The sequence below is a fragment of the Lissotriton vulgaris genome, chromosome 3_1 (genome assembly GCF_964263255.1).
Source record: "Lissotriton vulgaris chromosome 3_1, aLisVul1.2, whole genome shotgun sequence".
NCBI classification, from domain to species: domain Eukaryota; kingdom Metazoa; phylum Chordata; class Amphibia; order Caudata; family Salamandridae; genus Lissotriton; species Lissotriton vulgaris.
This window is the reverse complement of record NC_141689.1, coordinates 1,229,377,149-1,229,404,739: the sequence shown is the minus strand read 5'-3', so window position 1 is coordinate 1,229,404,739 and position 27,591 is coordinate 1,229,377,149. Positions and strand designations below refer to the sequence as shown.

Below are 27,591 nucleotides of genomic sequence, written 5' to 3'. Positions count from 1 at the left end.
TCTAAGGCACGAAAGGGGTTCAATTGATACCCGATGCCCCCTTGTTGGCATATGCGGTCATTCACTGCGCCCACCTCCAGGGGGATATCCGCCCCTTGAAATTTAAACAATATCGAGAGGCAACAAAACAAAGTGTATACAAGGAAAGTCAATGCACGAAGCAAATAGGACAAGAGTGATGGATCCGTTTTATGTTTGTCTTTTATTTGTGTTCTTCTTCAGAATGCATATCACAGGCTTCCTCAAGGCTGCATGTTAAGAAACACAAATGTAAAAAATGTGCATGCCCAATAAAAGGCACAGACCCTCTGATACATGTAACAACAGATCCAATATTGTAAACACACACATCATATAAGCCAATCATTATACAAACAGAATACACCTAATCCCACAACAACATACCAAATTTGGATCCATCGGACATACACACGTTGCGCTAGAGATTTATACAACACAACATTACGGCATGCCAATCTCTATCCCAAACCTTATAAATATGTGCAAGCATACAGAAATATTAAACATATAGTAAATGAAAATCAGCAAGCATAAATGAGAGCACAAATGTAAACAAGAATATTGCAAGACACAAATACAAAAAACATAGTGTACACATTATTGAGTTAAGGGGATACACAAAATAAGTGGGAACACGTGAAAAAATTAAAAGAAATTGTGAATAAGTACAACAGGAACATAAATTAGAGATTAAAAGTTAAAAAACGTTCCAAAATGTTTAAAAGAGTCCAATAAATACCTACTGCTGTGGCTGTAGATTTTCACTTTAGGTGTGCAATGGCCACAACCAAGAATGCCAGTGAAATAGTTAAATATGTTTAAATATTGCACTTTACAATTCAGGTTAAGGGTAGCAATATACACAAAGCAACCAAACCCTTGGCACCCATCACCACAGCACCCATTAACTCGATACCACCCTTTTCACAAAACACTTCTCTGATGAGTGCAATGACAACCACCACACTGATAACCATCACTTTGACAACCAAACGTTGGTCGACAACCACACAGACATCCACCTCCCTAACACTCGCCACACAAAGAGCCAACACACTAACACCCATCACAACAATCTCATCACTTCAACGCTCATCAATTGGACATCCACCAACTGACAAACATATCTTTGGTAAAAACAAAAATCAATATCCTAACCTTTGACACCTCTCTATTCAAAACCCACCACAATGACAAGCAGCAAACTGACTATCACTACATTGAAACCCACCACATCAACACCCACAGCCTCAGTGCTGCCACATCCACCAATATGATACCCATCAAGTCAAAAACCACCTAATCAACCATCAAAAACCTGACAACCACCATTTTAAACCCTCCAAATTAACACTTGCAGCTTTAACACCTATTGCCTTAATACCCATCGCCTCACCACCAGCATATGCAGTACTGCCACTTCAATGCTCATCAGATCTGAAATCTACCACTGCCATACCCACCTCTTTGACACCAGTGGCGTAACATAGGCCCCTGTAGCCCCTGCGGAGTGGGGGGCCCCCAAACTCTAGGGGCCCCCAAACTCTAGGAGCCCCCTCGGCACAGTACCCTGACCAGAGAGCTCCTGATTAAGTTTGGAGGAGGGCCCTCCATGTACCTTGCAGGGGATCATTTCAACTTTTGTTACACCACCGTTTGACGCAACCACCAATATACACTTCAGTGACCGTTTTGACATCCCCAATCTCCACACCCAACACTACAACCGCCCATTTGTTAAAAGTTCTCACGCCTATCTTCCCTACTTCAACACAAAAAGTCAAAAAATCACCACTTCATCAGCGACCACTGTGACACACAAAACCTTAAGGTCCACAGTGTCTATACCCACCGTTACAACTCATATAGACTGGGTGATCATTGCTCAAAAGCCCTAATTCCAACTTGGAAAAGTAAGCAGCAAGAAAAGACATGCCGCCTTTGTGGGTACCACACAGAAAGTTTGTACCATCTAATGTGCACGTGCGAGACAGTAAAAAAACGAAAGAAGATATTTGTTGAAATCAGTTCTAAACGTTTTCAGAATTTGCACCTGCAGGCAGGCGGTCACTAGCTGGTTGGGTGCATCATCGAACATCCTTATATGCCGAGGAGTAAAATTCATGACTCTGGTAGAGACTTTACTCTCGAAAAGCAAAACAGATTAAACTCGGGTGATCTTCTTTTAGGAATTGTAAATTTTAAGAACACGAATTTTATCTTGTTTTTATACCGATGGTCATTTTTACATATGTATACTTTAAGGTTGTGACAAACCAAATAAAGTTAATTTTTGACTGACTGACTTGACACCGTTACAACTCCCATTTTTACAACTACCACGTGTGTCGTCCTCTCCCACTTCTGAGGATTTCAAGCATCCATTACGTCACCAGCCACCTGCCTCAAAATCAGACTCCATTGCCTGGGCTGTGCGAACAAAGACAAACTAAGAAATCCAAAGAAGTGCAGGGAGCTGGGAGTCAGATGTGTCTGTTTCTATGGTCCAACCAGGCAACGAACACGACCAACAGAAGCCATAGACCAGTAGCACGTGATTGAGCCAGAGTGGAGGGCCCCCATGCCCGAACACACTTCATTCTGTATAAATAACCAAACGCAACCGGCTACACACCACCTGGGGGCTCGGCCTGGCTGACTGCCAGGTCCCACCAGACTCTGGGTCTCTGGCAATGTCTTATAATCGCACAGTAACTTCCCAGATCTCCTTCTGCCTGGTTTCCAGAATGTCATGTCTTGGAAGGTGTTTGTTTAGAGCTGATAGCCGGCCCCTAGCATCTTCAAGGCGCTTCCCGAAACAAGAAAGGAGAAGAGGGAACAGGAAACATTGAAGCAATAATTTGATGCGTTGGTGGTGTGGACAGGCAACACAGGAACATTGTGTGTTTGTAATGTCATGCCAGACGTCTGTTTAGTGTTTAACCACGCCATTAGAGAGGCCAACGGGGAATCTTCCAGTCGCCATTGCCGGACGGCCCTGTTGACCAGTCCCTTCTGTATGGTGTGGGCCGTCACTGTCCCACCACAGATGTGTTGGTTGCCAGAGAGGGCCACCTTGCTCACCAGGCGCATGCAGCGTCGTTGGTTGGTTCACTGACACCGCCCAATACCACCAGCTGGAGCACTCGGAGGTTCTTGAGGGACACTTATGGAGGAGGGGTGGGGAGGTGTTAAAGTAAGCAATGACCTCTCAGCTCCCACGGCAGCTCGCTGACCAGCACGCACTGCGCGCCGGAGTGAGTGAGCCCGGGGGGAAGGATTCCTGCTTGGGGAAGTGTGTGGCAGGGGCGGGGACGGGAGCAGGTGATCCTTAGACGGCGGCTTCTGAGCGGTGCTCGCGGTGTGGTCTGCACGCCATGTTTACACTCAGAGTCCCCGGGCTCCGAGTGATGGATGGCTTTGTGAGGGCCTGTACTGTACTCGGCGAGAGGTATGAGGGCGCTGACCAGAGATCCTCCTCTCTCTCCTTCCCGCCAAAAGCACTCATCCATGAGTCTCCACATGTACTCGCAGCCCTAGTACCCATGGGTGTTGTGCAATCAGTGGTGCAACAGATGCAGTGGCACCGAAGCCAACCGGCCCGCCTACCACCCCCCCCCCCCCCATGCACCCTGATTTCGGCTGCCTGCCTTTGAGATAAGGGGGTCCGTTTCCTCCCTTGCATGAGGTCCCACTGACGCTTTCTACGCCGCTGCCACCTCTACTGAACCGGTCAAACCCAGGGCGGGAGCCAGTGGGTGCCAACAAACGCCAGGGGGAGGGACAGATCTTATACGATATTTGGGGGAAGGCAGCAACCTCTTAACAACTCAGACCCCCACTCATTCTCAAGTGCCGAGGTGTTAATCCCCTGCTGCACGAAATCCCCTTCATGCGCCCAGAGGCGCTTGCCAACCCTCTCTAGGCGGCTGAGCGCCGGTGGTTCAAATAACAGGCTGGGCAGACACCTGTTCAGAGAGAAATAGAGGCACGCAAGGTGCGGGGTCTCGGGAATGTAAGGAGTGGAACCATGTGGGAGGGGAGGGGGTCGACCACCGCGCCCTCCTCTTGACACGGGAACATCTGGACCAAGAATCACGCAGTTTTTTTTACGACAGAAGGCACTTCATGAAAAATCATTAGTCGCAACTGGAACACGCAGGCAAACATTAACCTGGCCACGCATAACACACTCATACAGGCAGACACACAGATACATAGATGCACACAGCCCTGACACAAATACTTCCATACAGAGTCCGAAAACTCCCACCCAAACTTAAATACTCGCGCGCACTCAAAGGCATATAGATAGGACCACGCACACTTATATACATGCAAAAGACATGCACACACTCATGCACTCTAATACAGACCCACAAGCAGGTGCACTTTATGAAGCACACGGAAATACAGACACACATTCACGCACAGTCGTTCTCATACATGCACACACTCACAGACCCAAGGCATGCAGACAGACAAAAACATGCGGACAGATATACATTCACGAGTCACCGAAACACCACTCGCCGAACACAAAGATTCGTCACGCACACAGACTTACAAACCCACACAGGTACACCCCCAAACACACAGACAAAAAAAGAGATAGATAAACGCCCAGAGCAATGACAAAAGACATGTACACAAACAGGCAAGCAACACTCGGACGCCTTTTCCTGGAAGCCTGCACTGGGTGCTAAGATCTCGCGCACCACCAAAGTCGTTACAACGATTGGCACAACTTTGTACATTCCCACCCTTGAATATGCATACCTACTAGAAAACCTCAGCCACTGTAACTGTGCAGTAGATTCGATTTCCTAATTCATAAACTTCTCAGCTATCTCTCCTACTACCCCACTAGAGAAACATTCCTGGTCCCTTGGGACATAGAGGCAACCGGAGATAAAGCCACTTGCTCAAGATCACGCAACTTGCCGCAGAGTGAAAGAAGCTGGGATTCGAACCTATTAAACGACTGCAAAATATCCAACAGTTTTAAATCTCGGCTTCTTTCACACTTGAGCATTGCAAGTGTGTCTCTGATCCAACAGGTGGGAGATCAGAGGTCTGCAAATATATGTAATCTCTAGGATCACAGGGGACCTGAAACCGCCCTCTCTTGGCCCCAGCTCACCCTGTCAAGTTACTGCCCCCTCCCCCATGCCCCGTGTCCCCTCCTCCGCACAGGTGCTTGAGAGTACTTACCGCGGGCGGGCAGGGCTCGGAAGCTGCGCACCGTGTTGCCGTCCTGGAGCTGTCGCCGGAGCCCCCCTGGGCCCTGCTGCTGGCGCCCCCCGCTGTAGCGCTCGTAGAGTCGCAGCATGTGCTCGGACACCGTGTCCCCGGGGGGCAGCCCTCGCCCGGCCCGCCCCAGCGGGAGGCCCAGGCACCCGAGGAAGAGCCAGAACCAGGGCAGCGCCATCCCGGCAGCCGACAGGTGAAAGTCCCGGGACAGGGGCACAGCAAGTCCTGATCTGCAGCTGCGTTTGGTGGCTTCTCACCGAAGGATGCACGCTATCCGCCTCAGCTTAAAGTCTGACACTTTCTGAAAGTTTGCTAAAGTTCGGCACCTAGCGGTGGCGGCGCGCCTGTGGCCCACGGTGGGTGCTGCCGCCCGAGCTCCTGGCCGCCGAGTATCCCTGGTCCCTGCGCCGCTCCCTCTCGCCGTCTGCGGCCGGGCAGCGCCGGGATAGTGCTGGGGGCGGCCGTGGGAGCGGCGGAGGCTGCACCTCCGCGGCAGCCAATGGCAGCGCCGCCCGCTCCGGGCCCGGCTCCCCCTGACGCCCCTCCCCGCGCCGGTGCCCCCGAGGCACCTGTGGCGCTTCCCTCTCATTAGACCAGGACGTGGCCGTGCGACAGGATGTGTCCCTTGGGCTCTTAGGGCAGGCCACAGGGGCTGGGGCATCTACGTGTTGATGGCTAGGTATTGGGAGACTGGTAGGGACTTTATTCAAGATCGGTTGATTGCCAGCTTTAAAAGATGCTTCGTTATTAGATTAGAGAGTTTCCTTATGTATCACACTGGTACACCAAGGGTTATTCTATGTGTTGTCGGTGCTTTAAATGGACAGGGGCTGTCGGGTACTGAGCACCTGCACTTCTTTAATTTCACAACGAGATCACCAGCACTTTTCAGATCTACTGCAATATATTTATTGGGAGAGTACACATTTCTCAGGAGCAAATAGGTGCTCTAAACAGAGAGTTCCTGCATTTCTGTATTTCAGTTTAAAGCAGTGAGGACCAGATGCAGGTAGGCGATCGTTGGCAATTACCAAAGAGCGAATTTTTGCAATTTGGTAATCACAAAACACCCATGTACAAATGTGTGGTTTACATATGTAGCACTTCCAAGTGGGGTGCAAATAGACCTACCTCATGAATATTAATGAGGTAGGGCTCTGTTTGCAACCCATTGGTAATGGCAAAAATCACACAGATGGTGGCCTGCTGGGGTCTTCAGACCGCACTGTCTGTGATTGCTTTTAAATAAACACTAAACAGTGGTTAATTTGTGAAAAAATAAGTGCTGGGGAACTCGTCAGGAGGAAGCTTGCACCATCCCATAACAGACCCAACTACTAACCATGAATCCTTACAAGTGGGGAGAGGTTGTGGCGTAATGGCCAGAGCTGCTGACTTTGGAGCTGGGGAACCAGGTCCCAGCCTCGGCATATGGTCAACATCCTATTATTGTGACCAAATCACTTAATCTCCCTGTGCCTATCTAAAATGTATGTATCCTTAACTGGTGCTCATGAAGCTAAAAGACCTTTGGGTCGAGTTTGCGCTATAAGTGCCGGTATTGATGACTAAGTGCTGGTGCTGAGGGATGGAAACCACAGGCTCAAATTAAGCACTGCAAATAAAGCAAACTTTTTGTTAAAATGCAACCTGTTTTCCTTAAAAAAAGACAAATTAGGTAAAGCCTATGGGCAGCGCACTCGCGCTACTCGCTCTGTCAGGCATGCTGTATTAAGATATGCACTGGTAGCCCCTCCCACTCTCCGCCCACATTTGTTATTGACTTGTGTCATCGTCCTTCATAAATTCTGGCTTTTGATTCGTAAGTAGGCTTGTTAGTCCCTCCTTGGTGATGACATGAAAATGTTTTGCTATTTTGTTTGTGCTTTGTTCTCCTGTTGATAAATGCAAAAACAACAGTTGATGGACAGAATGCAGAACAATTTCATACATTCACCCCAGTACAGAGATCTGGGCCTAAATCCATCGTTTTTTGCTCACCATGCCTTTCCAGTTTGAACCCAGCCATATGCAAATCAGTCTTGACCCTGTGCCCCATGCGAACAGTCCAGCCCGAACTGCCAAGCCAAGTCCTCCCTGGATTGTAAACAAGCATTCTAGGACCGGTTTCAGGCTTTCAGCCCTCATCAGCCAGGATAGCTTGATTCCAGTGGCATGGAGAGCACAGGACTCACGCCTGAGCATACCCGTCCCACTCGGGTTGATGAATGCAAAAACAATAGTTGATGGACAGAATGCAGAACAATGTCATACATTCACCCCAGTACAGAGATCTGGGCCTAAATCCATCGTTTTTTTGCTCACTATGCCATTCCAGTTTGAACCCAGCCATATGCAAATCAGTCTTGACCCTGTGCCTCATGGGAACAATACAGCCCGAACTGCCAAGCCAGGGCCTCCCTGGATTGGAAAGAAGCATAATAGGACCGGTTTCGAGCTTTCAGCCCTCATCAGCCAGGATAGCTTGATTCCAGTAGCATGGAGAGCACAGGACTCACGTCTAAGCATACCCGTCCTGTTGTGAACCATTTTAGGACACTATTGTAATTTTCCCGATTCATGCCCTTAAATAGGTATAAACCACCATATCCTTATATAGGCATAGAAATCATAACCATATTTAGGCATAGCTCATGCAGTCCAAATACGGCAGGACTGCTTCCACTAGTTCCGAAAATCTACAACGATTTCTTGGAAAACTCGGCTTCAGCAGCTAGGGACTTTCCCTTGCTCGAGAACTGACTTGTCCAAGTACTCATGGAGTTTTCAAATAACCGAGAGTCTTTAATGACGTTATTATGTCCACCTTTACGTCAAACGCGGCACCTTCATGGGATAAATATGCCCACACTCGCCCAAGCAAACACACAGTGGTTTGGAGCAGTTCGTCTATCTACTTTGCCCGACGCGCCCTGCTACAGCAAGTGCCGAAGGAAGCCAACCCTCCAGCAGACGCACTGAGAGAGACGCTGTCTTTTCTCTTGCCGAGAAATCCAGCTCCAGTGTTTCCAAGCTACCCTTGTGGGTTGTTGGGAAATCGAGTCCCAAAACTGACCTTCTTCATTCTAAACTAAGGTACGGAGCTGATTAGACCCTTAGAGAAATCTTGGGCAGATTCTTGGCAAAAGAATACTACATTTATGCTACACCTCACTTACTTCTTCCCTTGTTCTAAGCTTAGGTTAGGTACATCGGGGTAGGCGTATTTTAGAAGCACCAGTTGAGTACTTTTTAGCTTTGTTATTTATGTATGTATTTATCTATGGTTTAGGAACCATACAATTCTCTTACAGTATTATTTTATTCTGCTCTTTATACTGTTTGCATTATATTTTACAACCAGTTTTACAATTGTAGCAGTTCATTTCCTATGCTTGAGAAAGAAGACTGTTCAATAAAACCTTTTTATTGAAAACGCCTGTCTCTCTATTTCTCTGCACCTCTGGTGAAACGAAGCCTGCACGATTGACTGAGTGAAATATCTATCTATTGTTTCCACGACTCTGAAGATACGTTTTATCTTGGGGAAACAAAGTTGTCATGTTTATGCGGTTGTCAGAGACTAATACCTTCTTGTGAATTCGAGAAAGTTTCTAGTGACCTCTGAGCTAGCTGGCACACACAGTTAAGTCTAGTATATTCGAAAGAGACCCAGTCGACCTCAGTCCTACGTCTAATCTATAGAATATACTATTTCAATGCGCAGAGCCTATTGGGAATATAGGAACTACACTACATGGCACCCAACGTTTGGTAAGGCACTAATTTAATGCTAGATACTAGAGTAACTCAGTCGTGCTTTTCACAGAGACCCCTTTATCCCGTTAAAAACTCCAATAGACGTCTGGAGTTGGTTAAAGGTTAAAATATCCGCCATAACTGAGTAGGACGAAAATCCTATGTATTAGTTTTTGGTTTGTTCAACGTTGAAGGAGACAGTGTTCCAAAATATTGTGCACCTTATCTTTATTTCCTTGAAACTTGCTCTGCAAAACTTCTTAACAAAATGTCCGACGAGGATAATCCCGGTGGTAGTGGAGCTGCAAGGACTGCAGCCCAACCGGTTTTTGACGTTACAAGGTTCCAACAAAATGACCCAGATGCTATAATCATCTCGGAAAAAGTGAGGAAAACCATAGCTATAAAGCTTATAGAAAATGGCCTATCAGAAAGAGGTGGTAGAGTCATATTTGTCATAGAGGCACATGAATATCGGCAGACAGAGTTATTCTATTCATGGATTGTCTTTCCACAGGCAAATCCAACAACACATGTGTTCCACTACTATAAGATAGAGGAACCTCCAGCGGAATACGTTCCTTTCGAGGACATTGAAATTCCACTAACTTACCAAGTGCATCAGCTCTGGTTTAAAGGCGCCCTACAACATCAAAATCACATTACCAGGCTCGGTCCACTAGGTAGACCAGGAGCAACATGGCCGGTACTAGCCAGCTATACACCACATCCTGACATTGAACAAATGACAGGACCAGAACTGTTAGCTCAGCTAAAACAATGAATTAAAATACATAGACAATTGGTACAATATGTCATGCGGACTTTAACAGTCCAACCTGCTATAAGAATTCCACAGCACACCCCTCATCAGGGGAACACAAACAAAATGACACCACAGACTATACAGTCAGTCATCGGTAAGTTGCCTGCAAAAAGAGAACAAATTCCATTCTGGTTAGTTCAGAAAATTACTCAATTAGAGGAAGTATTTCCCAATAGTACACCTCATGAGAAACACAGTATTCTAACCATCGGTTTACCAATGGGGATTGCACCACACGTGGAGGACTGTGACACTTGGGGTACAGTCTTTGTTTCAATTTACACAAAAACACATGGTGTCCTGTCTATGGCGGTAATACCAGACGTTCTGAGACAGATTCAAAATGAGTATGGTCCAGAACCTGCCTTGAATCTAGGTATGAAATTACTGAAAGATTTCAAACAGGTTTCAGCTATCTTATTAGCTAACATTAAAGGTGAAGCAGCATCAGTGGCAATCCGCCAAAAATTAAAAGAACTTGATATTACTGAGCAATGGTATGAACTTGCCATAATTATTAAAAAATCATATGAAGAACTAGGAAGAGATAGTTTGGGAGGGAAACATGTAAAGCCTGAACTAACAGAAAATCCTGAAAAAGTTTTTATCAAAAACAATCTAACTACTCCTAAAAAGAAATGGGAAAATAGTAGAAAGTCCCTACCTAAAGAGAAGCGCTCTTAGTCCAGAGGTAGATCTCCTCAAAAGGAGCACTCTGAAAAGAGATATAATCTTAGAAATAGGGATAATATAAAAAAAACTGATAGATATCAAGATACTGATACACGATCCCCTCGTACCTTTCAGACTTCCTCGCAGAAATCCGAAAGAAGAGGACGATCAGAACACAAGGAAGAACGCGTGAAGTCCAAAGACAATCAGTACGTTCAGAAAAATAAGAAAAGCCAATTCTCCAAAAAGAAGGTAACACGTCTAAAAATCAGTCAATGCTGGACAGCGCAGCAGAGGTCACCATAGCTCACAGGATCCTGAAAGGCCATCTGGAGAAAGTGGATCTGAATGAATACATTCAGGTTGAAACTGCAGACACCAGGGTTAGTGTACTTCATGAATTATATGAAGTAACACTACGAATAGTGGGGGATATAACTAGGAAGATAAAAGCACTCTTTTGGGAAAAATTATCTAAAGGTTATGACATCCTTCTAGCTGAAAAAGACTGGCCACCTGAATTTGTCAGGGAGTGCCCACATGGCGAAGAGATCATTAAGCCAGCCTTCTCTAGCCATATTCCTATTCATAAAAAATACACCTATGTCAGAAAATGGGCTGTTGCCCAGGCTTCAGCATTATATAAAATCATGTGGGATGGGATGAGGACTCTCCTCACCATAAAATTCAGTTAAAAAATCAACCAACTGCTCAGAGACAGTGTCCAGTTAAGCAGGAAGCTAAAAAACAAGCCAGGGAGATCTTAGATCAACTTGAATACCAAGGGGTGATTGAAACATGCAAAAGACAAAGAGAAAGGGAAATACCTGCCAATAATGCTCAAATATAGGCCTAAAAAAGGTCCTTACATAATTATACTAACCCCTGAACCACAATGAATAACCTACGAACATGATTACAAAAATATAGAAATTTTATTACATCAAGGAAAAAACTTTCTCAATACATAATTATTGCATCACATAAAAAATTATTTAATATAAAAATAAAAAAGTCACATCATTACAAAAGTCCCACATGAAAAACACCACTTTCATACCAGCATACATACCAATATACATACAGCTCATATCGCACACAGCACACAAATCCACAGATATATAACAACCAAGAGCTGATCTGATAATGGTACATGGAATACAATAAACAAAGGATGAACCCCAGATCAGTCAGGTAGTCCCCAGATGGATAAGCTGCCGACGCGCGTTTCGGTGTACAGCCCTGGACGGAGCTACACCTTCATCAGGGCAGGGGTATACAATTGCATGGTGGGGCAGGATATCGATTTTGAAATCGAGGCACACCAGGTTTCAAATACGTACACTGGCCTCAAAGGGCCAGACTATTTGCAGGATCCCGACGAAGCAAACTTCAATTTCAACTCATGGAGCTTCATGATGGAAAGAATTCCTATCCGTTGGGGGTGGGCGTTCAGGGTCGATATACGAAACCCAATGCGTTTGAAGGTACTTTCCACGGTCAAAGGCAATCGAAAGTAAGCCCTTCAATAATCGGAAACAAGTCGGGCATTCATGGCCTCTCCATTCAGACGGGCATGACGAATACGCAATAAGTCCCTGACAAATCAGGAATTCCTGATTTGTCAGGGACTTATTGCTATTGTATACCCCCGCTGTGATGAAGGTGTAGCTCCGTCCGGGGCTGTACACCGAAACGCGCGTCGGCGTCTTATCCATCTGGGGACTACCTGACTGATCTGAGGTTCATCCTTTGTTGATTGTATTCCATCTACCATTATCAGATCAGCTCTTGGTTGTTATATATCTGTGGATTTGTGTGCTGTGTGCGATATGAGCTGTATGTATATTGGTATGTATGCTGGTATGAAAGTGGTGTTTTGCATGTGGGACTTTTGTGATGATGTGACTGGTTTATTTTTATATTAAATAATTTTTTATGTGATGCAATAATTATGTATTGAGAACGTTTTTTCCTTGATGTAATAACATTTCTATATTTTTGTAATCATGTTCGTAGGTTATTCATTGTGGTTCAGGGGTTAGTATAATTATGTAAGGATCTTTTCTAGGCCTATATTTGAGCATATTTGGCAGGTATTTCCCTTTCTCTTTTTCTTTTGCATTTCCCCCGCTTACCTGCCCTGAATTGACCAGGAGTCCCCCTTCTATTTAGTGATTGAAACATGCACCTCGTCAATGAACAATCCTTTGCTTCCTGTCTCCAAACCAGACAAAACATATCCTCTAGTTTTGGATTACAGACATTTAATCTCTTGTTGCAAAACTTTTGCAGTACAAAATTCTCACAGTGCAGCACTAATGAATAATATTGTTCGAAGGAAATATAAGACTACTTTAGATATTTCAAACGGTTTCTTCTGTCAAAACATTGCACCAGAAAGCAGGTACTTGACCGCTTTCTCAATAATGGGGATACAATGACACTTCTGTCGTCTCCCCCAGGGATTTAAGAACAGTCCTGGATTATTCGAGTGACTGTTTAAATATTCTGTGAACTCTAATTTTGAATTCTAATGCTCGTTTTGATATTTTTATATTTCATTGTTTTCCAACAGTTTGGTCACGCATAATTTGGTCTGCTAATTATTTCATGAACACTGCTCATGTTTATATTCTGTTTTCGGGTAGATACAATCGGGTTGTGAGACATGGTAAGGGAGGTGTATTGTGGGAGTTTGAGGAGTCAGAATTCTCGAAGGGGTTGGGCTTTATTTCTTATTATGTCACTTCATAGGGAACACGTGCAAGTGTAGTATTTAAGCACGGCTTGTGCAGGTGATCAAATGGTGAAGACTTTCGAACGTTTGCTTGAGGCATTAAGAGGTTTAGAATGCCGGCTACAGCTCGCACAAGGCAAACGAAAGGGGAGGTTTTATGTTTGAATCTCTACTGTTCAGTATACGTTTTTGTAAAAATGGGCGGGGTATTATTATTTCTTTAGAGTTACTTTTTTAGAGTTCTATTTCTCGAGTGATTGGTTAAAGCTGTTGTTTTTTAATCTTTCGCAGTGACCCCTGACGAAGAACCTACGGGTTCGAAATGCATTGGGTTTTGAATCAGCGTTAGCTATGAAATGTGGATTACTGCACGTGCCAATGTAAAAGCCTGGATTGGCGACAAAAGGCACTTGAAAATGCGAAAATAAAACATTTTTGTCCAAATTGACGTCTCCGGAATGGTTCAATAAACAAACGAAGAATATGAGTAAAAGTGTCATTAACAAATTTGAGCATTCAAGATAACTTGGTTTACTTGGGATAACTTGATCTATAATGGAACAATTCCTATTCGCAGCAGTGCAACAGCAGGGAACGCAAACAGCAGTACCAATTTGAGCATACTGGATTATTTTCAGCCAGAGTAACAGAGCTACTAAAAACGTATGATGATGAGGCATTATCTTATGTCGTTGACATCTACCTTACAGATGATGATTTGGACAGGCACTTGAACAGGGTGAACACCATAATACTTGGGTTTGCCTCAGAAGGGTATAAATGCAACTTTAAAAAATCAAGAATTGCCCACCTCAACGTCCTATTCTTAGGATACGAACTTTCAAGTGAAGGCAAAAGCCTGGCAGCAAACTTTTTAGAAAAATGTGTGGTTCCGTAGTTTATGGGTCCGTGGTTCGTAGATTCTGAACCCGTGCAATAAAGGTCGTCGGATATAGACGATTTTGGTTTCAGCGGACCGCAAATCACGAGTGCGGTGTGTACGAGTGTTTTCGTCGTAACCGATCAATGAGAACACTACGTATTCAGGGATTTCGTTTGAACCCTCGGGTTCCATTTTGTGTGCGGCAGCCATTTTGTGTGGTTGCCCTCACATAGGCCGATGACTATGGCCGAACGAGTCCTTGAGATACGTACACCCTAGCTGACTCTTGTGTGACCTGGCCGAACTGACTCCCTTGCCCGAGGCTGATCTCGCTGAGCCAGTTCCTTGTTAAGCAGCTGGTCAGATAAAGATCAAAGAGCAGGACATTGCTGAGTTTATGGTACACTGCACCCACCCTTCTATCTTGCTTCTCATCTGTTTTTGTTCCTTCCTTTAAGGCTTAATCACAGATTTGGGTTGAGGTTTTATGATGGGTTTGTCCGGCCTGATCGAACAGGATATTGGAATGTGCTTGGTCATTTCTGGTGGGCTGGACAACGGAAAGTGGGATTGTCGTCATGTCATGTGCTACTTTTAAAATGTCATGCTCCCATTGGTCAGTTTGTACGTAATTGATGCTAGCCTGGAATGTGATTTTTGGCATAAAAGACCATGCTCCGCTCATTGAATTTGTGCAGTCTCTAGCGAACCACCCGTGTTGTGCTTCGTAGACCTCTGTTCCTGGTTGCAGCCAATAAACTTTGGTCTTTGACGTCATCAAGAAGTGTCCTGTGTCTCTGTTTGCCGAGGCAGGGGAAATCGAAGACATCGGGCGTTATCCCTGGCGCCGCTCGGTTCTAAAACCCAGTTCTTCAGTTGGCACCCAACGTCGGGCGACTTCAGCGGTACCGGTCCAAGCCAGAAGATCGTGAGGAGCTTCGTGTGGAAATTTTGGAGGAAGGTCTGCCACTTCATCGACCCCCAGTATGTCGTTGTGGTCCGAAAGTCTTTGCTGCGAGGTTTCGCGCTTTCCGACGGCTACGAAGGACTGCTGCCCTGACTGTCGCCCTGTCTTGGAGCCATTAGACGATTTGTAGAGTGAGACAATAGACGGGTCTTCTGGTGACGCCATCGACATTTCAGTTAAGTATGAGTGGAGCGTCTCCCAGTCCTTAGTTTTGTTTGGGTATCCTTCGGGATCGCTTTGATTTGGTACCTGCAGGCCCCAAAGCCGAGGGACTCGTGTTTTCACAAGGCTATCGTTTTCAGATTTCCCTTGAAGTTTGAAGCTAGACTAGTGAGCGAAGATGCCTGGTCTTAGCAGATTTGGAAAGATATTTGGTTTTGGTTGTACTAGGGATTCCCGATTGGAGGATTCGTGTCCGGTACCTCCGATTGGAACTCTGACCTATGAGCTCTACGTAAAACATGGAGTGGGCCCCATCGCGTATAATGAAATATGGGTGAAATACACTAGGAAAGACGGTGTCCTAGAGTGGCCCCGTTATGGTAGCTTTGAAACAGAGATTTTAGACATTCTCGAAGTTAAACTGTTCAAGAAGAAAGCCCCGCCGGCGATGTTTGACTCTTTCCGCTTATGGCGAAAGGAAGCCAAACAGAAAGAAGTTAAGTTAGCGAAGAAAAATAAACGAGACCGAGGTATGTCAATGGTGCAAGCTGCTATACAGTTTAGGGATAATGAGGAAGAGCAAGAAAGCGAACAGATGCTTAGGGTCCGTAAATTAGCGGTAGATAAGTGCTACCCAGCTTTGCCGCCTAAACAGCAAGACGAGAAGAAAGATCTTGTGAAAGATCCTTTAATGTCGCATCTATTGAGTTCGCCACCCCCTTATGCGCAAAATGCTACGGCACCTCCGCCACAAGTTGTAGTTGCGCAACCTCCGGTTGCTTTGCCACCTGCGATTCCTCAACAGCCAGCTCCTCTTCCGTTGGCTACTCTTCCTCTGGTGCAGCCTTCTCAAGGGCCGCCGACTTTGCTACTTCCTTTGTCTGCTACTCCTACGCCTGTTCTGTATACTTCTTCTGTTCCGACTTTGGCTTCTTCTCATACTGTTCCGTCTCTTCTTCTTTTGTCACCTTCTCCTTCTGCTCGACAGGGAATGACTGATGCGGTTGCTAGTATCTTTTCTCCTTTGATGGGTTCCTTGGGTATGTCTCCTGTTGTCAAGCATAGACAATCGCGTTGTCAATTGCCTAATATTGATGAAAGGACAGTGTTGGATCAAATGGATTACGTATCCTACGCAGTATGACCTTGAGGGTGTTATGGATGTTTTCCAGCAATGGGAAGCACCGAAACAACGGTACGTTTTCAATATGATGTGTTCGTTCCTTCGTGAACAATGGGAAGATAATGAAGTAGGTCAAACTCCACCTGAGTTGTACCGTATACGTTCTGAGTTTGCGAAAGGGACTGTTGTGGGTCTTGAGGTTGAGAAAGCAGTTGCGACGTTGTTGTCATTACGGAATGTATCTCCTTCTGACCGATTGTTTGAGCCTGATTCGTCGGTTAGGAGAAAGGCGCGTCAATATCCGATGCATGCGGTTCCTCCAGTTTGGAGACCTGCTGATGTAACTGTTAATCCACCTATTGCTGCACACTTTCAGCGTGTTTGGGTACATGTTCCTTGGAAGCGTGTTGAAGTTTTAGCTAATAAGCAGTCTTTGCCTGATCCGTGCAAAAATCCAGCAGGGTACTATAAGGAGCTAACTCAGACTGTGAGTTCATGTATCATGAATCTGGCTGACACAGATATGTTGTTTGGGAATGTTGTTCCACAGCCTATTTGGGGTAAGATTCGTCATACGGATCATGCGCAAGAATTGGGTGATACATGGAATAATCTTAGCGATGCAGATAATAGACAAGTAGGTGGTGCTAAGCCTGAGGATTTGATTACTGACCTTCCTGTTAGGATTATTAATTATATGAAGACTTTAATGCCTGAAGTGCGTGTTAACTGGGACAAGTTGTCTGCGTGCAAGCAGAAGAAAGACGAAACTGTGTCCGACTTTTTCACGCGGTTCGAAGAGACCTTTGTAGACCACAGTGGTCAGGACATGGCTACTGAGGGTGGTCAGAGATTGTTCGTCGACAAATTTGTTCATAATTTGCTTCCCGAATTGTGCAATAGGTTGAAGGATTCCGAGAGTGCTTGGGCCGTTTCTACGTCAGCGCAGATTTTAGCTACTGCCCAGTACTATGAAAATAGGAATAAGGATGAGATAGAGAAAGCGGATAGGAAGACTAAGGAATTGAAGACTAAAGTTCTTCTACAGCAAGCTTATTCGCCCCGTAATAATCAGCGCGATTATCAGCAGAATCAGCAATATTCGAGAAACTCGCAAAGGTACGAGTTTTCTCAACCACGTGTTCCCGTTGGTCCTAATCAGTGTGCGTATTGCAAAGAAGAGGGTAATTTCAAGAGTAGTTGTCCGGTTCTGTTACAGCGCACGAATGGTGTTTCTGGTGTGAGAGGTCGAGGTGCTCAACAAGCGCCTAGAGGTAGAGGTCGTGGTCAGAATACGCGTTCTTTGCCTCCACAGAATTCTATGAATAGCTTTGATCAACAGAATGGTGCGTCTGGTAGGACGCCACAGTACTATGCGGATGATTACTACGTCGAAGGTGAGGAAGTGAATGGTAATGATTGCTAGGACAGCCATGGACAAAGAGAGGGAGTTGTTTCAGTTCTAGTAGATCAGAGTGGACCCTATGTTGAAGTGATTGCATCAGGTGTGTCAGAACCTTTTGTGTTGGATACTGGTGCTGGGTAGAGTTCTATTATGCACTCTAAACTCCCTGGCGCACCTTTGTCTGGCTTAAAGAATGTTTCAGTAGGTTTTTCTGGTGCCCCGGTTACGAATCCGATTTCTAGTCCGTTGTCTATTTCTGTTGGACCTTGTGAATTCAAAGCACCCCTCATTCTGACGACTGGTTTTGGTGAGAACTTGTTGGGATTGGACTTGTTAAAGAGATTGTATGCGACGCTATATTGTTCTCCTTCAGGAGTACAGCTTACATTGGGTCAGAGAGTGATCTCTCCGATGTATTTGTCTAAAGATCGACTTCCACCTGAATTGTCTTCTCTCCCTGATTCTCTTTGGGCTACTGGTCCGAACGATGTAGGCCTTTTAGAGATTCCGCCATATGTTGTGACGTTGAAAGCGAATGCTAGGTTACCATACATTCCACAGTATCGTATCTCGAGTGATGGTGAGAGAGCACTTTTGGCAATCATTTATGATCTGATTGAGAAAGGTGTGATTGAGGAAACGAGAGGTAATGTGTGCAATAGTCCGGTTTTGCCTGTCCTGAAGAGAACTGATTCTTCACAACCTCCTGTATATAGGTTTGTGATCGATCTTCGCGAGGTGAATAAGATTGTTGTTCCGCAATTTCCTGTTGTGCCTGATATCACAGCTTTACTGACTTAGATCCCGGCTACAGCTACATGGTTTTCGGTGATTGACTTGAAGAATGCTTTCTTCAGCATCCCGATTGCCGTGGAAAGTAGAGATATCTTTGGATTCTCTTTAGGAGGACGAAGTTTCCGCTTTAAGCGTGCTCCTCAAGGCTATTGCGAGAGTCCATCGATCTATAGCCAAGCTTTGAAGACGCAACTTGATCTGTTGGTGTTACCTGATGGTGCTGCTCTTATCCAGTATGTTGACGACTTGTTAGTTGCCGCCGACAATGCAGAGATTTGTAGAGAGGCTACCTTGTCGTTGTTATGCCACTTGTCTGATTTCCATCATAAAGTTTCTCTTTCGAAGTTGCAATATTGTCGACAAGAAGTTACCTACTTAGGTCACCTCTTATCGAAGGAGGGAAGGAAACTGACCCCAGAAAGAATTCAAGCTATTGCGAAAATGAGTGTGCCTATGACACAGAGAGAAGTACGTGCGTTTTTGGGTATTACGTCGTACTGTAGACAGTGGATCCCTAATTTCTCGTTGTTAGCAAAGCCTTTGATAGCTCTTACTGTTAAGGATACTCCTAATCCTATTCCTTGGACTGACGAATGTCAGAAGAGCTTTTCAGAATTACGCAATGCATTGTGTTCGGCTCCTGTGTTGGGTACCCCCGACTACAGCAAGCCTTTCACATTGTATGTCCACGAGAGAGAGGGATGTGTATTGTCAGTCTTGACTCAACAGTTTGGCGATAAGCAGCGGCCATGTGCTTATTTTTCGTCGACCTTGGATCCGGTAGCTAGAGCATTGCTGAGTTGTTTGAGAGCTACAGCAGCAGCGGCTGTTTCGATTCGACAGTCTGCTGGTTTGGTTATGGACAATACACTGATTGTGATGGTTCCACATGCAGTGGATACCTTGTTGAATCGTACCAAGACACAGCACTTAAATAGTGCTCGGTTGTCGGGTTACGAATTGACCTTGTTAGCGAGTCATGTGCATATTAAGAGATGCAACACGTTGAATCCAGCCACGTTGTTGCCGATTTCAATTGAGTCAGATGACACAGAACAGCATGATTGTTTTCTTAGGACTGAGGAAGAAACGAAAGGGAGGATAGGCCTTAGGGATACTCCTCTTTCAGAGTGTGATGGTACTTTGTGGGTTGATGGTTCGTGCTTCAAGCTTCCGAATGGTGATACGACTTTGCATATGCTGTTACGACTTTGCATATGGTTGTTGAAGCTGCACGTATCCCACATAATTCAGCGCAAGCAGAAGAGTTGATTGCATTAACGAGAGCATGTGTGTTGGCGAAAGGTAAACGAGTGACTGTGTATACTGACAGGTTAAAATAGGAGAGGTACCCCTTAACGAGAGTCAAGGGAAATACGGTTCACCAACCAGTATAAAAAAGCAATTCCCTTGAACAAAGTCATATACATAAACACTATAAATGAGAATTTTTTTTTTAGGGAACTATGACAATTAGATCTGGAGTAACAATGGAATACACTCTCTCTTGTACATTACTATGTAATTTACCCATCAGGGACAATTACAAAGACAAAGCCCGAATGTTGCTCTAAGACACTCTCGGCCCAATCAACCACGCCACCATAGAGGAAGATCATTCTAACCATACAGATCGGTCTCTCATACCAAAGAGGTAAAATCCTAAGCAAATTCTAGTTTTTGGCATATGAAAGTTATCCCTCTGCATCATCGTTAAACAAATAGAAATTAATGTGCCTATGATGCTTTAAACAGTGTATCTAAGCAATTAGATCTAGGTAACAATCACCTTTTGAGATATAGTCGATTTATTCAATATGGAACAACAAATTCTGATTACCAGATGGGCTAAGTCAAGAGATAGGCAATAAACAGCACTATAGATTAGATTCTAGTAGCTTTCCCTGTCCCTTTGGACCCTGAGAAACTGGCCCTAGATGTGCATGTAACAGCTATTCCTTCACCACATAGGCAAGATACCCTTATGTGCCAATACAGGATATATGTGAATTAATAGCTGTGTTGGATAAGAACTTGCTTAATCCACTCTGAAACTCAGTACCCAGAGCAACACTGTGCATATGATATGATATGTGTGTTAAATCTGAATAAGCACAATGTGTTAAAATTGTTTAGCCCCGTATGACATTATGAAATTCTGTACCTAGACATGTACTGTATGTATCTTTAGTTAAATAACATGAATAACAGTTTCTATGTAAACGTAAACAAGTTAAACTCAACAACAAGTACACTGCTATGTAATTAATTGCACTGTGTATCCATTTTTTAGGACCATATGTACACCACGACAGAAATTGATTTTTTGTCTTGATAAAGGTGGATAGAATTCCAAAAGACCACCGAAACGCGTTGACGCCTTAATACAGTGTGATTCGTGGCTCAAACATCGTTGTTGATACAGTATTACCACATATGTACATTACGTTGTCCCAAAAGAGCATCAGAACACACGCCTTGTATTGTACAAATCATATGTCTTACTGTTTTTCTGTCTGTTTCTAGCAATATTGCGGGTCAATATTGTTTATGTACTGTTTTTTTTATAATTCCTATTTTAACCTGTGTTAAGCAGTTTATTATATTTTCTGCTTTTTTAACTTTACTGTATACAATAAATTTTGCTACATTTTTTACTCCAGATCTACTTGTCATAGTTCCTTAAATTTTTTTTTCTCATTTATAGTGTTTATGTATATGACTTTGTTCAAGGGAATTGCTTTTTTATACTGTGTATACTGACAGCCAGTGTGCATTTGGTGTGGCTCATAGTTTTGGACGTTTGTGGAGAGAGCGTGGGTTCCTGACTTCGCATGGGATGAAAATCCAGCATGGACAGTTGGTGAATGAACTCCTTGAATCACTTACTTTGCCATTGCAAGTAGCGATTGTGAAATGCAGTGCGCATAAGAAAGTTACGGATGATGTTGGTCGCGGAAATGCGTTTGCAGATGAAGTCGCGAAAGAAATTGCGAGAAATGTGATGAGCCGAATGTATGTTGCAGGTCCAGCGAGATGGGTTCCAGATAGAAGTATGTGTGAAGATACGATTGAGAGTGTGAAATCCATCCAAGCTGAAGCTACAGAGAAAGAGTTGAATGAATGGAGAGAGAGTAAGGGTAGACTGGATGCGAATGGTTGTTGGATTGATTTGTCAGAGCATCAGAGATGGTTGTTACCTGATGCGTATTTGCTTCCAGTGGTTACAATGGCTCATGGAATGGCACATATTAGCGTGAAAAGGGATTTGCAAGTTGTTGGCTCCGGTTTGGCAGAATGCTGGAATTCCTAAATGTGCAGAGAATCTGGTTAAGATCTGTATGGTGTGTTTGATGTACAATCCTGGTAAGGGAATTCCAACTCCAGCTGGTCATTTTGCTCCTCCAACGTATCCGTTTGAGGCTTTTCAGCTAGATTTCATCCACATGGAGAGGTGCAACAACCTGAAGTATGTGTTAGTGGTTGTTTGCTCTTTTTCTAGATGGGTGGAAGCTTACCCTTTGAAGGACAATACTGCCTTGTCCACAGCGAAAGCCCTTATCAAAGAGTTTTTCCCTAGGTTTAGTTTGCCGAGAATGATCTGGAGTGACAATGGGAGTGAATTTGTGGGTCAAGTGATGAAGAGAGTGTGTGATGGGTTAGGAATTAGGCAGAAGTTCCACGCTGCAAATCACCCCCAATCAGCTGGTTTAGTCGAGTGCTATAATGGCACCCTTAAATTAAAGTTATCCAAAATCCAAGCGAGCTCTGGTTTACAATGGCCAGATGCTTTGCCTCTAGCCCTTTTGTCCACTAGAATGACTGTGCATTCGCGAATGGGTTTGAGTCCGTATGAGGTCGTGTTTGGCCGCCCGGCGAACATTTGGGGTGTGCCAAGACCGACAAAATTTAGTGACATTGAACATCCTGTGTTGCTCGACTACTTGTATGAATTGACGGCTAAATTGCGTGTTTTACATCAACAGGTTCACGCTGCCCTACCACAGCCTTCTGAAGATCCAGGTCACGCCATCGAACATGGTAGCTGGGTCCTTATCAAAAATTTTCAGCGGAGGAAGAATGAGCAGCCCCGCTGGACAGGACCCCACCTCGTTTTGTTGTCGACTCGTTCCGCAGTACGAGTGCACTGTAAAAAGAATTGGATCCGCGGCGTACACTGCAAAAGGGCTCCTTTGCCCCTGCCGTACGACCGGTGGGTCCAGAAGGGACTTCCAGATTCTGAGACTGAGACCGTGCCTCGTTTACCGCCATTCAGCGATGCCCATTTGATTGGAACAAACACTTAGAAAGAAAGTGACGATCTTCTTCAAGAAGCTGTGCCTCCATTGAACCGTTTGAACACTACTGAACCTGAACTCTTGTTCCGTGAACAAACATTGCCTGGCAAAGACTGTTATAATTTGCGACCGAGAGTTGCGGGACCAATAAAGAAATAAAGTTTTTTTTAATGATTTTTTGTTTGCAGGTTAACTCTCCTCCGAGGAACTACTTTGATTTTTGTTTTTCGAACCGCCATCCGGGTTCAGCTGTAGGGTCGGGGTCGACAAGTCTTTGGAGTGCAAGCCTGAGACACTAGGTTGACGGTTCTGGTTGGCCTAAGGGAGTTGCCCTGGGCTGACAGAGGCATTCCTTAGCATAGAACACCCTACCACCGCGAGCAGCATATTAGTGAGGATGGAGTTTTTCGAGATGGAGAGACCTGTTGAGACAATAAGCTTTAAGAGCAAAATTTGCAAACTGAGGACTCGTAAACGATTTTTAATACTGTGTTTATTTATGTTGCTGAGCTTAATGATATTTTTAATTGGTTATGTGACATTCTCTTTTAAAGTGACGCTCATGCCCACTGTGCAACCTACACCTCCTCCTACTATTTCTTCTCATTCTTTTCACCCTCTGCCCGAACATGAAATAGTTAGAAGATTGGAATTTGCTAACAATTCCTTTATTCAACTTTTGCACCAACACCAGCTAGTTATGAACACGACAAATTGTTGGATTTGTGGCCTAATGCCCCATACGACCGATAAAGGTATTCCGTACTTGGATTTGCCTTTCAGCCTTAATGGTTCTATTTGGGCATATAGAACAATGTTCATTTATGCCCATAGTGTCTATCCCCAACATTCTGCGAAAGATAATCCGAAGAATAGTGCTCTGGCCAAGGGTATAGTCGATATGATTAAAGGAACTAGTTTGTATGAGACTATTCCCAGAGATGAGAGACAACCATACATTGGTTGGAACGTTACTGGATATGGAGTTAGTCTGAGTGTTAACCAGCGAGCGAAAAGTTCTCCACCGATTTGGATAGTGCCCCATCCGGGTCGCTAATGTCTGCAAGGTAATGTCAAAAATCCGAGAGCTCAGTTAGGGAAGAGTGTCTGCACTGAGACTTATGTATTTGCGTCTCAGACTTCCCCAGCGTTTCTAGCAGCTAGGGGTACCTATTTCATCTGCTACGACAAAGCGTATACATGGTTGCCCCCTGACTACTCGGGCACATGTTTTGTTTCTTTCCTGTTGCCTCCCACTTTTTCAGCTGCGGCAGATTACCATAAGACGAGAGTTGCTAGAGGTGTCTTCAGCAAGGAAGATACCGCAGGGCAAGAGTTGGAAGATTTCTTTAAGGGTTTTCTGCCATTCTGAGGACCGATGGCTAACAGCAGGAACATTCGCCAGTTGACGAGAGTGGTTGAATCCACCATAGTCGAAACTGCCGGTGCCCTTAGTAACTTGACTGCTGAGCTCCAGTCGGATCGACTTATGACACTTCAGAATAGAGTTGCTCTTGATATGACTGTTGTATTGCTCTATTTCTTGAAAACGTATTTGTTTCATTTGTGCCTGTATTTGCATTATTAGCGCGATTTGCCCCGGCGCCCTGCTCTGCTCCCCCCTCCATTTTGTCTCCGGTGTTGTTGTTGTCCTACTCCCTGAGCCCGCCCCGCCTCCCAGCTGAGACGCCCTCCCACTACCTATTTCAGCGCCCCCTGACCTCGAAGCGCTGTGACTCCTCGTCGCTCCTGCCCGAGTGGTCGCTCCCTGGTCTGCCTGTCTGCTGTAACGCAGTATTGGTGATCAGCGCTGCATAGCATATGACTGTTGTATTGCTCTATTTCTTGAAAACGTATTTGTTTCATTTGTGCCTGTATTTGCATTATTAGCGCGATTTGCCCCGGCGCCCTGCTCTGCTCCCCCCTCCATTTTGTCTCCGGTGTTGTTGTTGTCCTACTCCCTGAGCCCGCCCCGCCTCCCAGCTGAGACGCCCTCCCACTACCTATTTCAGCGCCCCCTGACCTCGAAGCGCTGTGACTCCTCGTCGCTCCTGCCCGAGTGGTCGCTCCCTGGTCTGCCTGTCTGCTGTAACGCGGTATTGGTGATCAGCGCTGCATAGCATATGACTGTTGTATTGCTCTATTTCTTGAAAACGTATTTGTTTCATTTGTGCCTGTATTTGCATTATTAGCGCGATTTGCCCCGGCGCCCTGCTCTGCTCCCCCCTCCATTTTGTCTCCGGTGTTGTTGTTGTCCTACTCCCTGAGCCCGCCCCGCCTCCCAGCTGAGACGCCCTCCCACTACCTATTTCAGCGCCCCCTGACCTCGAAGCGCTGTGACTCCTCGTCGCTCCTGCCCGAGTGGTCGCTCCCTGGTCTGCCTGTCTGCTGTAACGCGGTATTGGTGATCAGCGCTGCATAGCATATGACTGTTGTATTGCTCTATTTCTTGAAAACGTATTTGTTTCATTTGTGCCTGTATTTGCATTATTAGCGCGATTTGCCCCGGCGCCCTGCTCTGCTCCCCCCTCCATTTTGTCTCCGGTGTTGTTGTTGTCCTACTCCCTGAGCCCGCCCCGCCTCCCAGCTGAGACGCCCTCGCCCCTCCCCCCCCAACATCCATTTATGGCCAATGTCCCCACGCGCAGCGTCCACGCGCTTCGGACACGCCGAAGGTGCGCCAAAGGTAAGCCCGTCTACGCCCGTCCGCGCCTGGACCGCGCCCAGCGCCAGACCCCCTGCCCCTCGCGCCACCCAGCCCCCCCGCATTACCTACGATGCCGCCACCCTCCTAGCCCTTAACCCCGGCCGCTCCCCCAACTGCGTCCAAGCCGCCCCTGGACAAACCCATGGACCTTTCTCCTGCGTCACCTGCAAATTCTGCGGCACCGACAACATCTCCGCTACGACCACACCACAGATTCCCTACCCCAACCACCTACAATGCATCCTTCTCAACACCCGATCGGTCCACAGACACGCCATTGACCTATGGAACCTACTAGACACCATCTCTCCAGACGTCGCCTTCCTTACGGAAACATGGATGAACGCTTCCTCCGCACCAGACATCACCATTGCCATCCCTGAAGACTATAAGATCACTCGAAAAGACCGTACCAGCCACACAGGAGGAGGAATCGCTATCGTCCATAAGAAATCAATCCGCATCTCAACCAGCTCCGACGCCAACCTCGCCAACTCCGAACACCTTCACTTCCAGATCCACATCGACCCCAAAACCACACTCAGAGGCACCCTCCTCTACAGGCCACCAGGACCTCGCGCAAAATTCAGTGAAGACATCACGGACTTCATCACCCCACACGCACTCCCCTCCAAAGACTACATCCTTCTGGGAGACCTCAACTTTCACCTTGAAAAGATCAACGACCGCAACACCACCACCCTCTTGGACAACCTCGCCAACCTCGGACTTAAACAACTGGTCACTTCCCCCACCCACATCGCAGGTCACACACTCGACCCCATCTTCACATCCAGCAACCATGTCTCCTTCAGCCACACCACAGACCTCCTCTGGACCGACCACAGCTGCATTCACTTCACCTACAACAAACCAAAACCCAGCATCCACCTCCAACCTACCCTGCAAAGAAACTGGAACAAAATCACCACGGACCAAATCTCCGCATCGCTCCTTCAAAACACCCCAGCCCTCTCGTCCAACGCTAACGAAGCCGCCGCCAACCTCACCATTTGGTTATCCAAAACCGCTGACACCTTAGCGCCACTGAAAAAACGTCACAACAAACCCGGCAGCAAGAAGGCCTCATGGTTCAACGATGATCTCAAGAAGTCCAAGAAACTCTGCCGCTCCCTTGAAAAGGCCTGGAAAAAAGACCCAACCACCAGCACCAAGGACGCCTTCAAAAACGCCACCCGCATTCACCACCAACTAATCCGAAAAGCCAGGAAAACAGCATTCAAAGATCGACTTGACAACAACGCTCACAACAGCAAGGAACTTTTCAACATCGTCAAGGAATTTTCCAATCCCTCGGCCAACTCCAACGACATCACCCCCTCTCAAACCCTCTGCGACTCCCTAGCCTCATTTTTCCACAACAAGATTGCAGACATCCACAACAGCTTTGACAACCAACCCGGAAACCAACCCACCCTACCAGTTGCTGATCATCCTCCCCCCGCGAACACCCTTAACGACTGGAACCCAATCTCCACTGAGGACACCATCCGCCTGATGAACTCCATCCACTCAGGATCTCCCACAGACCCATGTCCTCACCACATCTTCAACAAAGCAGACTCCGTCATAGCACCGCACCTCCGAGACGTCATCAACTGCTCCTTCAACTCCGCCACCTTCCCGGAAGACTGGAAACACGCTGAACTCACCGCCCTTCTGAAAAAACCCACAGCGGACCCCACCGAACTCAAAAATTACCGCCCCATCTCGCTTCTTCCATTCCCGGCCAAAGTCATCGAGAAAGCTGTCAACAACCAGCTCGCCGCCTTCCTCGAAGCCAACAAATCCCTCGACCCCTCACAATCCGGATTCCGAGCAAAACACAGCACTGAGACCGCCCTCATCGCAGCTACAGACGACATTCGAACTCTACTGGACAATGGAGACACAGTCGCCCTCATCCTCCTTGACCTCTCTGCAGCATTCGACACAGTCTGCCACAAAACCCTTTTACAA

At 45.9% G+C, this 27,591-nt stretch overlaps 1 protein-coding gene across 1 annotated transcript in view; it reads right to left on the bottom strand.

The window, feature by feature from the left end:
- Positions 1 to 5,693, bottom strand: part of BMP3 (bone morphogenetic protein 3) — an 87,556-nt gene extending 81,863 nt beyond the window's left edge. Inside the window, exon 1 of the mRNA XM_086961694.1 lies at positions 5,236 to 5,693. Within this exon, the coding sequence (XP_086817820.1) occupies positions 5,236 to 5,452 (217 nt within the window). The 5' untranslated portion in view covers positions 5,453 to 5,693. The remainder of the gene's footprint in view (positions 1 to 5,235) is intronic.
- Between the last annotated feature and the right edge of the window lie 21,898 nt (positions 5,694 to 27,591).